This window comes from Lichtheimia ornata, assembly GCF_029851405.1.
Source record: "Lichtheimia ornata isolate CBS 291.66 chromosome Unknown scaffold00012, whole genome shotgun sequence".
Lineage (NCBI taxonomy): Eukaryota > Fungi > Mucoromycota > Mucoromycetes > Mucorales > Lichtheimiaceae > Lichtheimia > Lichtheimia ornata.
Window position 1 is genome coordinate 193854 of NW_026695332.1, and position 13957 is coordinate 207810.

General features: G+C 43.8%; 6 protein-coding genes across 6 annotated transcripts; 4 read left to right on the top strand and 2 right to left on the bottom strand.

The window, feature by feature from the left end:
- Positions 1–59: 59 nt before the first annotated feature.
- Positions 60–1672, bottom strand: O0I10_003608 (uncharacterized protein; the record flags this gene model as incomplete). Its single annotated transcript, XM_058483676.1, has 4 exons — positions 60–567; positions 641–1074; positions 1133–1233; positions 1297–1672. 4 exons carry the CDS (start codon positions 1670–1672, stop codon positions 60–62), a joined length of 1419 nt encoding a protein of 472 aa, XP_058345474.1.
- Positions 1673–2242: 570 nt separating this feature from the next.
- On the bottom strand, positions 2243–3730 carry O0I10_003609 (uncharacterized protein; the record flags this gene model as incomplete). The annotated part of the gene is made up of 7 exons (XM_058483677.1): positions 2243–2445; positions 2513–2629; positions 2684–2723; positions 2797–3078; positions 3148–3235; positions 3295–3326; positions 3395–3730. The coding sequence occupies 7 exons, from the start codon at positions 3728–3730 to the stop codon at positions 2243–2245; spliced, it is 1098 nt and encodes a 365-aa protein (XP_058345475.1).
- A 716-nt stretch (positions 3731–4446) lies between these two features.
- Positions 4447–6546, top strand: O0I10_003610 (uncharacterized protein; the record flags this gene model as incomplete). Its single annotated transcript, XM_058483678.1, has 6 exons — positions 4447–4866; positions 4939–5552; positions 5613–5763; positions 5838–5873; positions 5931–6258; positions 6317–6546. 6 exons carry the CDS (start codon positions 4447–4449, stop codon positions 6544–6546), a joined length of 1779 nt encoding a protein of 592 aa, XP_058345476.1.
- Positions 6547–7612: 1066 nt separating this feature from the next.
- O0I10_003611 (uncharacterized protein) lies at positions 7613–8946 on the top strand (the record flags this gene model as incomplete). Its single annotated transcript, XM_058483679.1, has 7 exons — positions 7613–7643; positions 7720–7823; positions 7904–7962; positions 8029–8069; positions 8135–8286; positions 8348–8625; positions 8688–8946. The coding sequence occupies 7 exons, from the start codon at positions 7613–7615 to the stop codon at positions 8944–8946; spliced, it is 924 nt and encodes a 307-aa protein (XP_058345477.1).
- Positions 8947–9325: 379 nt separating this feature from the next.
- On the top strand, positions 9326–11466 carry O0I10_003612 (uncharacterized protein; the record flags this gene model as incomplete). The annotated part of the gene is made up of 7 exons (XM_058483680.1): positions 9326–9938; positions 10000–10419; positions 10478–10550; positions 10604–10893; positions 10961–11104; positions 11175–11293; positions 11350–11466. The coding sequence occupies 7 exons, from the start codon at positions 9326–9328 to the stop codon at positions 11464–11466; spliced, it is 1776 nt and encodes a 591-aa protein (XP_058345478.1).
- A 1060-nt stretch (positions 11467–12526) lies between these two features.
- Positions 12527–13914, top strand: O0I10_003613 (uncharacterized protein; the record flags this gene model as incomplete). Its single annotated transcript, XM_058483681.1, has 3 exons — positions 12527–13064; positions 13137–13339; positions 13402–13914. 3 exons carry the CDS (start codon positions 12527–12529, stop codon positions 13912–13914), a joined length of 1254 nt encoding a protein of 417 aa, XP_058345479.1.
- Positions 13915–13957: the final 43 nt, after the last annotated feature.

The window sequence follows — 13957 nt, forward strand, 5'->3', positions numbered from 1 at the left end:
GGGAGGGGTATCAGTAGTACAGGATCGAGATTAATACATCCAAATCAAGAAAATGGTAACTAAGTGAGAGCGGCAAACATGACAAAGAAACCCCACAAAATGAGGAGCACACCCACCACATCCATGCATCCAATTTTTGGGTTCTCCATGGATTTTGCTGCTGAACATGCCATGGATTCCAATTCTTCATCCACAGCAGTGGAAGTGTCATCCACTACGACCTCGCTATTGCTATCAATTGTATCACTGGATCGGATCACCAGGTATCTTTCCTCATTGCCTATGGTTCTTGCTGATTGGACTGTTACATAATAAGGATGATCGGTGGACTTCCAACGTGTCACCAAGTAGCAGATTCCAGGAAGCAGGTATGCCAATGTGCTTGCGGCTAATCCACCTGCAAGAGAATACACCTTGCCAAGCGACTTGATTGTCATACCAAGTACCATAATGGTTGTGAATACCACCAAAGTGACAGTATAATGTTGCCATTGATTGGGTTGCTTGCTAGGCGTTTCAAATCCAAGCGTCTTATGGATCGCTTCACGTGTAGGGAAGATGCCCATCCTATTACATGATGAATGATGTTATGATGAGACTCTTGTGACAAAAGGATTGGGTGCATGTGTGTGGTACATACGGGATAGTAAATATCATGGTGATAGCAAGTAGAAAGCGACCAATATTGATCATGCCGTCATTGGAATCAAAATTCATAAATAGGTTGGGTTGCACGTTGTCACCAAAGCATGTGTAACCCACTATGGCAAACGTGATGGATACCGTCCAACTCATACCCGTGGCAAGAGCAGTAGATTGGCACCATGAGAAAGGTGATTGATCTTTGAGCGTTAAAAAGTTGTTGAAGGCGACCTGCGAGCAAGCAAATGAAAATGCCACGATACCCAAGGCATGTGATGCATCAGAGCCAACCCATGTCCACTCAGGTGGTGTTGTGTAATATGCAGGTGCCCTTAAGATGATCACAAAAACAACAATTGGCAAGCACATTACTGATATCATCGACCATTTTGCAAGGGAACCAATGGATCGTCGCAAATGTAAAGGCAAGATCTAATAGGGAAATTAGATTGACATGAGAGGGATATAATGAACCTTCAATTCTCCTTACGCAACATGTACCAATGATAGCAACCACAAACGTGCGATCACTGAGAATTGGGAATTGTGGAAGGTAGCGATCAAAAAGAAGCGGAAGCGTATCTCCAATCACTACACACATGATACGTCAGGTCAACACCTTATTGTGTTGTTGCTTCATTGAACGTTGCTTACGTATGAAATAGCTGACACAAGCACCACCAGCCTGTAGTACGATCATCATGTTGAGGATGTGGAAGCCAAAGCGTCCCATGACATGTTCAACTAAGGGAGCGAATTTGTATATCCCTGTTTCTTTACCAGCAAGGATAAGCATATACAATCCAAGTTGACAAGCAACTGCCACCCAGATGGAGGTAACAATCCCAAGAAAGAAACCCATATGGGCCATCGCAAATGGTAGACCAATGATACCGGCTCCAACGGTGGCGTTCACAAGATTAAAGGCAACTTCGGTTTTTGTGCGTGTGCCGAATCCAGGTTGATGTGTCTGTAATAAATCTTGTTCTGCTTTACTGAGATTTTTTCGTGTGCTGCCATAATCGCTCATATCGTGAAAAGAACCAAAAGAGTCGAGTAAAAGAAACGGGGAAGAAAGCAAAGAAAGAGACACAAGGCCGACAAATACCGACTTAAGGGGTGGTTGCTAGCTGCATGTGGATAAAGCAACTGCATGAATTGTTTGTAGCCATATCCATCGGGGTATTAAAACCATCGCTTCTACTGCTACGCCTACTACCTTGGATTATGCAAACATACACCATCATCTTTGATACAAGTAAATGATAAATTGGAGGGGTAACGGGAAACAATCTGTATTATTCACCATGCTGCTTTTGTCTACTGTATACAAGGATTGGGCAATGCTGGTGGTTGTAGTTGTAGTTGTAGTGGATGGATGCATTTTTGTGATAGTTGTTTGTGGGATGCGTGTGCGTGGGTTTTGAATGGGCAGAGAGCATTAAAGCAAGATGAATGAATTCAGATATGATGATGTGGGGGAATATGGGAAATGACGCGTGTTGGCGACTTGTGTAATGTGTTTGTTTATGAGAAAGCTGCACATCTCATGTGCAATGATGCATGCCATACGTAACACGAAGAGAGGCTCTCCGTATCATCATCGCGTCCAAGGCTTTCGTGCAACATAAACGTACCAATCTAACCCACTACCACGTTGAACGCATTGTGCACACACCATCTCTACGCGTTGTTGGTATTCTTCATCATCCAGCCCCATGCGCTCTGATAGTAGTTCTTGGGCATTCTCAAGGGCACGTAGGCTGACTACGGTAAAATCTTCGCTCGATGATTCATCGGCAGCTACCATGGTATATGCACATCATGTTAGCATATTGGTGATACATTGTATATGGTGTCAGAATTTTACCATATTGTACGGTTTTGCATTTTTTCTCCAGTAATTGGAATCCTGATTGCTCTAAAAGCTGCTCATACTTGAGGGCAATATCAAACTCACGATCTTGCTCTTGCATGAGAGTGCGTACTATTATAAAATTGAATACATGCATGTGTTGGAGAGATGTGGATATCAACTTACCAGTGTCAAAAAAGGATTCGATCAATACGGTTCCTTTCATCTACGATTATAGAAAAGAACACGATCGTTAATAATGGGGATGGTATCTTACGGGTGGGTCGGCAAATACATACGGCAAAATGGCCGTCTACTATTTGAAGGAGGCCCCCAGGTTTGAGCACCCGATAAGCTTCGCTTAGTAGATGCATCCAATCTCGCTGATCAAATTCTAAGCCTTGTGCACGCATATGACACAAATCGACACTAGCGCTTTCCAATGATAAATGTTGATCCAATTTACCAAAGGTAGTCTCTGTACGAACATTGGGCAGTGTCAGCATTTGTGGGACAAGTGTGCTTTGTGCCGAGAATTCAATGCCAACAAAGCTACAATCAGGGAACTGTGTAGCCATATCCTATATACATGCGTATGGATGATGAGCAAATTGTGGCGTAATTTTTGGGTTCGTGCTGCACACGCATACCATAAGCCATGCACCATTGGCACATCCAAGGTCAACAACATTGCAAACTCGGTTTCGAAGATGATCCATAGCAATAGGCGATAGGTTGCTATGAAGAATCATGTTAGATTAGGGATAAATGGATTGATTTTCATTAGCATTGATTACCCATCCAATAGCCGTTTCAGCGCAAAATGCAACTATTGTGACGAGAGATGTAAAATAAGAACATGTAATATTGTTGGCATGGGGAAGAATAGTAACGTACAGAGATATCCCTATCTTGGGCTTCCCAATCTTCTGGCAAGAAGCGGCTGGTGGATTCAACGCCAACATAGCCTTCAGGTTGAAGTTGACGTCGCGCTTTGTTATTGCGTACAGCTAATGTGTTGTTGCGTTTAACGAGTACGACGTCATCAGAGATGGAACGAATAGCATGACGAGGAAGTGTGCTGTGGTGGGTGCTGCGTTTGCCGTTGGTAGGTTCCCCTGTATAGGAAGCTGATCTTTCAGTGAACAAGGAGGCATGTTGAGGGCGTGTTGGTGACGAAGATAGATCAAGATTATGATTCTTTGTGCGTCGTTTTGATTGAACGACACCCATTATGTTGTATATAAAAAGGAATGGAAGGGGGGGACGTGTATGTGATATTAATGAAAAAAGAAAGGAAGAAAGAGAGAGAGGAAAAGAGGATGTTGTAAATGTGGAGGCACAGGGCTAATGAAGAAGAGAGAGCAAGAGAGCGGGAATTAAGGGTTGCTGCAATTCATCTTCCAGTCTGGAATCCGACAGCTGTCGTGCACTGATATAGCCCGACGGTTGGTGGCACCTTGGTTGTCTTGGATAAGGGTAGAGCTGAGAACACAAGAGTAGGTGTACACGTGCCCAACCATCATATTCAAGATCAGGGTTTGTGGAACACAACGTGGCAGAACTTGCAAGTGATACATTCGACTCGGGGTGATCGCCGATAATGAATAATCCTTTAGCTTATGCAGCATGTGCATTCTACTGTCATATCGTGTGTGTGCGTGTGTGTGTGTGTGTGTGATCACCTCACACAGCTGAGCACCGACCAATTTGACCGCTGTGTTAATTAGTCCTATGCTCAATCCCATTTCTGTTTGTCTCAAATACACACACATACACACACACACAACACTACACACATACATATATATACGTACCCACCTTTTTCTATTCTCTTCATACGTAAGGCTTCGTGCCGTTTATTTATCCATTCATTTGGTGTACAATTGGAGACTCGGATCACTACTTTTCTATTCCCTCCCCCCATTTCACAAGCCTTGGATCCTCCAATGTCCGATTTGAAGCAGCAGCCGCATGTTTCTTTTCAATCCAACAAAGACAACCATGGTGAATCGAAGGCTTCGTCGTTGGCACAGGATGATATTCAACCAGCGAGTCCTACGACTATGGGCAACAACGAGGAAGCACCACCATCATCGCAAGGCAAAGCACGTGTATCATTATCATCATCATCATCATCCACATCTCCCGACACCTATCGTCCGAGTACAAGTAGCAGCAGCCATAAGCCTGGGAACGAGGTGATTGATCAATCCCATTCTCTTGATATCGAAAAGGTGGTTGAAGTATCACCCGATCCTGGTCGATATTTGCGCCTCAACACATTGCTGGGAAAAGGAGCATACAAGGTAGTGTACAAGGCAATTGATCGCGAGGAAGGATACGAGGTTGCGTGGAATTCAATACAGGTAGGAAGGTTGCATTAATTTACTGTCAGCGGCATAATTAACTCACCTTTGCTCCTCTATGATGGGTACAAGTCTGCCAACAATGCAAAGGACATTGCACAAGAAATTCAAATCTTGAAATCAGTCCGACATCCAAATATTATTGCTTTCCACGAGGCTTGGCATACCGACAACGAGCTGGTCATCATCACTGAACTTATGACATCTGGCACTTTACGTGAATACATACGCAAGCTCAGCTTACCCAATACCAAGATTGTCAAGCGTTGGTCACGCCAAATCCTCAAAGGTCTCGTTTACTTGCATGGTCATGATCCACCCATCATCCATCGTGATATCAAATGTGACAACATCTTCATCAACGGTGCTTATGGAGAAGTCAAGATTGGTGATATGGGAACCGCTGAGATGAAAATGGGTAAAAAGTATACCGTGATCGGCACACCCGAGTTTATGGCGCCTGAGATGTATGAGGAACGTGGATACAGCGAAAAAGTGGACATCTATGCATTTGGCATGTGCTTGCTTGAAATGGCTTCGGGTGAATATCCTTATGGCGAATGTACCAATCCGGCACAGATATACAAAAAAGTCATGTCAGGTGTCAAACCAGTGACTTTATCCAAGGTCAAGAATAAGGATGTGCTTGCTGTCATTAAGAATTGCCTGGGTCCCGAGGATGAAAGGTATGATGATTATTCTTGATCTATGGGACTTTTGCTTTGGGACTCACAATCAAAGTCAAGGATGTCAGCTCAACAGATCTTGGAAAAGACGTTCTTCGCCATCGAACCAGAAGTTATGCTGTTGACAAGTGACGGCAATAACGTGCATCTCACCCTCCAAGTCGTGTTTAAAGGCGTGGACAAGCGATCCGTCAAATTCGATTTCAATGTGGTACAGTATTTCCTGCTTGGGATTGGTTTATCCATCTACTTTTGCCAATCAATGGGTTTTCTTTCATAAAATAGGAAACGGACACCGCTGCTGAAGTAGTTGAGGAGATGGTATGTAGACCTAACTTTTATCTTACATGCATTAGCTAATCATCCATTTGGGTTTAGATCGAAGAGGATATCCTTCCCAAGCGATATCAGCAGCACATCACCAAAGAGATCCAGCGTATATTGAGAGAGTGGGACAAGGACTCTGACCACGTGCATCGATCCATTTGGCGACGAGAGAGTGATAGCTCGGAACTTGAACGCATCAAAGTGGAGTTGGAGCAAGAAAAAGAGCGTGCTGAAGAGAAAGAAGCAGAATGCAATGAGTATGAGGAACGAGCATTGAAAGCCGAGGAGAAATGCAAAGAAATGACGCGGCTACTTGAGGAGCTGAAGAGTGAGCAGTATCATGAGCTGGAGCATGGTTCGATTGCAACTGCTTTGAAAGGTAATCCATATTATATAGTTGTCTCTGAGAGATCTGACAGGGGATTCCCTTCCACTAGATTACGCGGATGATGCTGATATTGAAGTATTTGTTCGAGATTGTGCGGAAGCAACACATCGCAGCGAGGATAAAGCACAAGCATGGATAAAAAAGCTCAAGGATCAAGATATCATGACAGTGGGCGATTTGCGAGATCTACATGACGAGGATTGGGCAGCACTTGGTCTCACAGTGTTTGCATCGAGAGCAATCAAAAACATGCTTAGAGGCAAAAGTAGCAAGGGATAGTACATATTATATACTCACTCCTCCATTATATAATCTGCCAACGGCCTAGCCATAATACCGGTTTATAGCTCCATTGTATATAAACACCATCAATAATAACTTTTACCACATTTGAAATACTAAGATAATGAATGTAAAGTGAAGCATAGATTCACAAAGAGGAGTAGCTGGAGGTATGGGTGAACAATCAAATATACCATTCTTTTTGTACATATCAGATTACCTTTTTCGACAAATGATGTATAAGCATGCTCCGACAACGAAGCATCAAGCAAAGGTTAATGTGGGAGTCAGAGATCATCTTTCAGACATTGCTGAAGTAAGCTTATTCTACTTGCTGGATGCATGGGAATTAATGCTTACAATAACAACCATCATGCGGCGGAAGGATCCGGGAAAGACGGCAATGATGACTGACTTTTTTTCTTTTTACAATGAGCATCTTGCATAATGCGTGTCTACAAAATACATGGGCAGCAAGAAGCATGACTCCGCATTTGCTAGCGCTTGCCTTCCTCCTCCTCCTCCTCACATGATAGCTCGAAGCATAAAGTATCCAAGGAGGAAGCATCGATGTCATCTGTGGATGTAGTTTATAATTGGCATATGAAATTGAAACTGCCAGATCACGCGCACGGGTTCATTCTATTGATCCGAAGCTGTGAGTGTGCAACAACAACAATGCTCACATGTACTTGTTCTTGAGAGGAGCTATGGGATCATTCACATTGCAATAGTACACCTCTTGTATACCACTTTTAAGCGTTTATTGATATTGCATTTAAGCCAACATGATTACCAAACTAGAACTCAAGTGACAAGGTTTAATGTTTTGAATCTAAAAGAGGTCCACAGGAAAATCACATTCGTGATAACAAGAGTTGTTTGTCAGCAGAAATGGCCATTCCGAAGGCGGTGATCAGTGCTTGTACAACAATACCCCGCTTTTGCATGTGTCACTGCGTCACTTTTGAATAACACTTATCAGTTGATTTGCTACCTCCTTGTCCACACTCTTTCTCTCTCTCACTCTCTCAATTCCCCCTGTTCATTCAACTCATTCACCATGTCTGATAACGTTGCTCATGCTCTCTCTGGTAATGTCGTGTAGCCATGGGCTAATGAAAGACTCCTGGAAGGTTGATTTGCTAACGCGGGTTCCATGACAACCAGGTGCCGGTGGTGGTATCGTCTCCATGGCGTTGACTTATCCTCTCGTGTCTATCAGCAGCCGTCTTCAAGTTCAAAAGAGTGACCAGGATAAGGAAGCCTACAAGGTATGTGTGTGTGTGCACAATACGTCCTTGTGTACCACTCTTGAAATGATATCGCATGACTAATCTCGTTATGAATTTAGAACACATTGGATGCCTTTGTCAAGATTCTCGCCAAGGAAGGTCCAAAGGGTCTTTATGCGTAAGTGGATAATATCAGGATAATCATACGAAGGCGTCATCCCTAATCGAGATGAGGTGCATGTAGTGGCTTGAGCTCGGGTGTCTTTGGCATTGCTGTCACCAACGGTACGTTAATCAATCAATCAAACAATGAATGCATGGATTGAAATTGACTTGGGATCAAATGATAGGTGTCTACTATTACTGCTATGAAGCTGTCAAGGCTGTTTTTGAAAAGGCAAAGGGTAAGGGCAAGCCCATGTCCACTGCCGAGTCCATGCTTTCTGGTGCTATTGCCGGTTCTGCTGTTGTCCTTGCTACCCATCCTATTTGGACCGTCAACGTAAGTGTATCAACGACCACGAAATACAAGTTCGATATGAATAACAAAGGATGGTTTATAGACGCGTCTTACTGTGAGAAAGGGCGTTGACTCTGAAAAGAGCAAAAAGGACAATGCTTTTGCTGTTGGTATGCAAATCTTGCAAAAGGAGGGTATCGCAGGTCTCTATTCAGGTGTTATGGCTGCATTGGTGCTCGTTATCAACCCCATTATCCAATACACCGTCTTTGAACAAGTCAAGAACAAGATCTCCAAGATGAAGGCTTTGAGCAACTTTGACTTTTTCTTGTTGGGTGCTTTCAGCAAGTTGTGCGCTACTGGTATCACTTACCCTTACATGTAAGTAATGCACCAATCGTCTAGTGGGATAGGGTTACTGAGTGAGAAATGGCATCTTGTAGTGTTGTCAAGTCGCGTATGCAAGTCAGCCAAAACCCTGACGAGCGTTATACCTCCATCTGGGATGGTTTCAAGAAGATCATTGCTAACGAAGGCATTGGTGGATTATATAAGGGTATCAGCTCCAAGATTGTGCAAAGTGTCTTGACCGCTGCCTTTTTGTTTATGGCCAAGGAAATGTTGTTTGACTGGGCCGTTTGGGTGCTTGTCCTTGCTGGTGCCAGAAAGGCTCGTGTTGCTTCTGCAGCTGCCAAAGCATAAATAATATAGACCCTATTTTTACCCTTCCCATCGCTTTGAAAAAGAGTTGTTTCCTCCTCTGTAGATACATTTTTACTTTATTAAACCATGATCATCAATTCCTGTCTATGTAAATCGGCGTTGTTGTTATCGTCTCTTTCATGCGGCGAATTCAGCGGCAAAAACTTTTTTGAGCCATTAGCAAGAAGTACCTTTCAATTCCTTTCTTTTCAAAGAGATTATACGTGAATTACTTCGATGGGATATCGATATACTGCAGCTTTATTAGGTCAAAGTGACAGTGGTGCGACTACCAATAAAAAGGTTGGTGCTACCATCAACTATGTACATTGGAAATCTCTGACGGCTGTTATTCCACTCTTCTATCCACAACTCTATCATGGTCGAAAAGAGCACCACCCGCAAACGAGCTCAAGCCAAACCAACAGACACGGCAACAGGGGGTAAACGTGCACGTCTTGGTGGGACCAGCAACAGTAGCACAGCATTGCCCTCGACTCGCTTGTCAACATCGACAACTGTCAACACGACTTCAACGACTACAACACCTCGTCCTCGTGGTCGTCCACCAAAGAATCCTAATGCGCCGCCAACTTCAAATGTTGATACACCACCACCGCCAACACAACCTCGTCCACGTGGTCGTCCACCAAAGAACCCGAATGCAACAACGTCCACCACCACACCATCGTCAAAATCGGCCAATGACTCGACCGTGAAGAGTCGTCAAGAGCAAGTACGAGCACAGGAGGTTGGCATTGTGAGACCCACATCGAAAATCATGAGACGTCCAGCACCTAAAGAACAAGCGTCAACCACACCAAGTGCTACTGGAACAACAGCAACTGACAAAGGCACTGCAAAGCCCAAAGCATCCACAGCACGCGCATCAACAACATCCACCAAGGACACACCCTCCACCGCAACAAAGCGCACAACCAAAACCCCGAGTCGAGCTACCAAGCAAGTACATCCAGTGCTTCCAATCATCAGTAAGTTGTCCATTTCATTGTTAATTAGCAGCCTCCCTGACATCATCTTTTTACTATTCAGAATCACCTTTCAAGCTGCAATATATGATGCAAGGTCACGTGGAAGAAGATGCACGTACTGAGAGAGCCAATTTATGGGGATGTGAATATGAACCAGGGACCAATGTGGTGGCAGTATGTGGTGGCGACATGATCCTGTTCCTGGATGTACAACAAGGGCGCTATGTGAAAAAGTACAGCCATGTCGAATCCAACGAGGAGTTCAGGTGCTTAGCATGGACATTGTTGAAAGGCTCAAAGGATTTACGCGATGATGAGGCGGATGAGGATGATAAATGTACCGTATTAGCAGCAGCAGGTCGATTGGGATCCATCAAGCTAGTGAATGCTTTACAAAACCAATGCTTTCGACATCTGTTTGGCCATGGAAAGCAGATACGCAAGCTACAATTCTCAAAGGCACATCCTCGATGGTTATTCAGTAAGTCTCTCTCTCTTTTGCTAGTGATCATCAATTTGGTATTCATCCCATATGAAAGGTGCATCCGATGACATGTCCGTAAGGCTATGGGATATTGGCACACCCAACAACAAGCAAGAAAATAATTCAGCGTAAGTTCAAACATGGTGAAATGAAGGTTTCACATACTCATGCCCAATAATAGGTGCCTTGCCAAATTCATGATCCCGACAAAGCTATCAGTACCAACAGCAATCAATGCGTTCAGGGGCAACTTGATGGTTGGCTGTGCGGAGGGTGATTTGGTGCATTTCGATATGAAGGATGCTGGATTGGATAAGCTGGTTGATAAGGAAGTGGACGGTGGTGCTGGCACTATTGTCAAGAACAAGATTGTATACCCTGCAGGAGACGAATGGCATGAAGGCTACGTTGATGATATTTATATCCTGGGACAACACGGCGGAAATCCACATCCGCTTGATGGCTGTATAGGTAATGTAATGGAAGGAATGGGTATGTTGATGGAGAAAAAGGCTGACTTGATTTCCCATCCCCTCAGTATCACGTGGTGTGGAAGATTACGAGATATTGGTCTGGAAGCACAAATCAAGTACTAAAAAGGACGCTGATATTGCTATCTCTCTCGAGTGGCCAGAATCCGTGGATGAAGTGGGATTGCGGTTTAAAGTCATCGAACGGCATGGTACGTCTCCCGTGATATTAGCGAGGACATGAAGGATAACGACCTTTACTAATCTTTCCTTTTTTCATAGATCAAAAGGTGATCGTGGCTGGTGATTACGATGGTCAAATACGGCTCTACAATTTCGGTGATGGTAAACTTAGCAAGACGTTGGAGGATAATAGCAAAGAGATGTTTCAACCAACGAAGGTATGATTATCAGCAATCTAAATGGGACATTGATTGACAGCTTTTTATTGTACCAGGTACTCTCCCACCCCAAATCATCGGGCCTTATACGAGATGTATGCGTTTCAGAGGACACAAGCACCATTGTTGCAGTAGATTCGAATAATCATATCTTCGTTTGGTCTTGTAGCTAGATGTTTACCTTCATAATTAAACATTGGATCTCGGCTGCGAGCGAGTGACCATCGTATGTATCATTGCTATGTATAAATTGTTGTATCATAGGGTAGAAATGGAAAATTATAGAATGCGGATAATCTTACATGCAACAAGCGTGCATGCATGTTTAGACTTTTCTCCGATGCCATAAATAGCATTATCCTCTTTCTCTTCGACGCGCGTTGAATCAATGTCAACATCCGGATGTGAGTTTATGAGTATTATAGCCAATTGTACATGTAATCCATGTACGTATCCAAGTGCGTATCATCTACACGGGTCTAATGTGGTATACTCGAACTTTTTGGGTGTCTGGTGGCAGCAGTTGATGCGTGCCTGGTTCTTGATCTAGTAGTGCTAATGACACAAATGAGACATGGTACCCGCGGTAATAGGTACGTCACATCACTATTGAAAAGAGAATTGTATCTCTAATGTGGCAAAAATAGGCTGCCAAGCCCACTCCGAACCCGCAAAGATAACTTAAGGATGCTTATACAAGGCCTTTGGAATGGCATCCATACTTGATTTTGATGCTTTTTCACCGCTCAGGGCAAATGGGTGATACATCAGCTACAAACTTATGGGAGTTGAAAAGGTAGTTTTGACTATTATAGGTTGTTTGGGCAATAGCGTGTTTCCTATTGCTCCATAATTTGCATTGCGGGATCCCAATGTCTATTTCCTTCCTTTCTGTTACTTTACCAGGTTCTCTGCCTTGTACTACACTAAGAGACAAATGCTTCTAAAATGGTAAATGTGCAAAAGGTGTCGGGAGAAAACAACCGATCTCACAAATGGGTAAAAACGTGAATTGTGCTACATGTTGGACGTTGCACAAACGCTTTAATGGTAGATGCCGATGCGTACGTAAACTTTGTTTCCGCTTTAGCAGTGACAATAAAAAGGTGTGCAATGACCCGGTTTTACATGTTGTCTCTTTTCGTCGCCGTACTATCATTCCTTTTCACACATCCTCTAGGATAACCAATCCCTAATCCCCTTCCCATTACGTCGCCTACCTTCTTTTACCCTATGTATTTGAAAGCCATTGCCCTTTCCCTTGCCATTGCACAGGCCTCCCAAGCTGTAAGCGCAGCAGAGTATTGGGAGTCGTTCAAGAGCAACGTGGATCCCACCAATATCAAGATCCCTGAAATTACCCAAACTACCTCGTATGATGAACTCAAGACATGTGTTGGTTACGATGCTTCCCCTGCATTTACTTTCAATCAAGCCGAATGGCCTACCGCTTGGCAAATTGCTACCAGCAATGGTATGAACACCAGCCAAGAATTCGTTAACCTCTACAATTCGATCAATTGGGATAGCATGCCCAACATCCCTGTTCGCAAATCCGTCAATGGTGCTCTCCAAACCGAAGGCTATGATCCAAGCGATCCCGATTGTTGGTGGTCAGCATCCACATGTACCCAACCCAAGCACGAAAACATCAACGCTGATATTTACGAGTGCCCTGAACCTGATACTTGGGGCTTGACCTTTGACGATGGTCCTAATTGCTCGCACAACGCCTTTTATGATTATCTTCAATCTCGCAACTTGAAGGCCAGTACGTATTTTATCAATCTCTTTTATATGATGGATCGATGAATCATGTATTGATGTACGTGTTTTTATATAGGTATGTTTTACATTGGTTCCAACGTCGTTAATTGGCCCTATGGCGCCATGCGCGGTGTTAGAGACGGCCATCACATTGCTCAGCACACATGGAGTCACGGCTTGATGACCACTTTGACCAACCAAGAAGTACTTGCCGAACTCTATTACACCCAAAAAGCCATTAAGATGGTAACTGGTATTACTCCTCGTCATTGGCGACCTGTAAGTGTCAATAGTGATATATAGCACAACATCATGAATTCTAACATCATCCCCCGCTATAGGCTTTTGGTGATGTTGATGATCGTGTCCGCTGGATTGCCACTCAATTGAACTTGACCACTATTCTTTGGAACTTGGATACTGATGATTGGGCTGCTGGTGTTACCGAACCTGTTGAAACCGTCAAGAAGCACTATGAAGACTTTATTGCTATGGGCTCCAATGGCACTTTTGCCAACAGTGGCAACATTGTTCTTCAACACGAGATCAACAACACCACCATGCAAATGGCTGTTGACTATATTCCTCAAATCCAAAAGGCTTACAAGCACGTTGTGGATGTTGCCACTTGCATGAATATCACTTATCCTTACATGGAAACCAATGTCAAGTTTGCAGGTTTCGCTGAAGCCACCAAGAGCAACTCCTCTGACAACTCCTCCTCGGGCTCCTCGGGTAGCGGCGACAAGTCTGAAGGCTCTTCATCCAATGATGAAAGTGGTGCTTCCTCTCTCATTGTCTCCACTGCAGGTCTTTTTGTGGCTGCTGGTGTGGGTGCCTTCGCCTTGTTGTAAAAGTATACATAGCTATATTGTAACCAACCATCCGTTTGTTTTT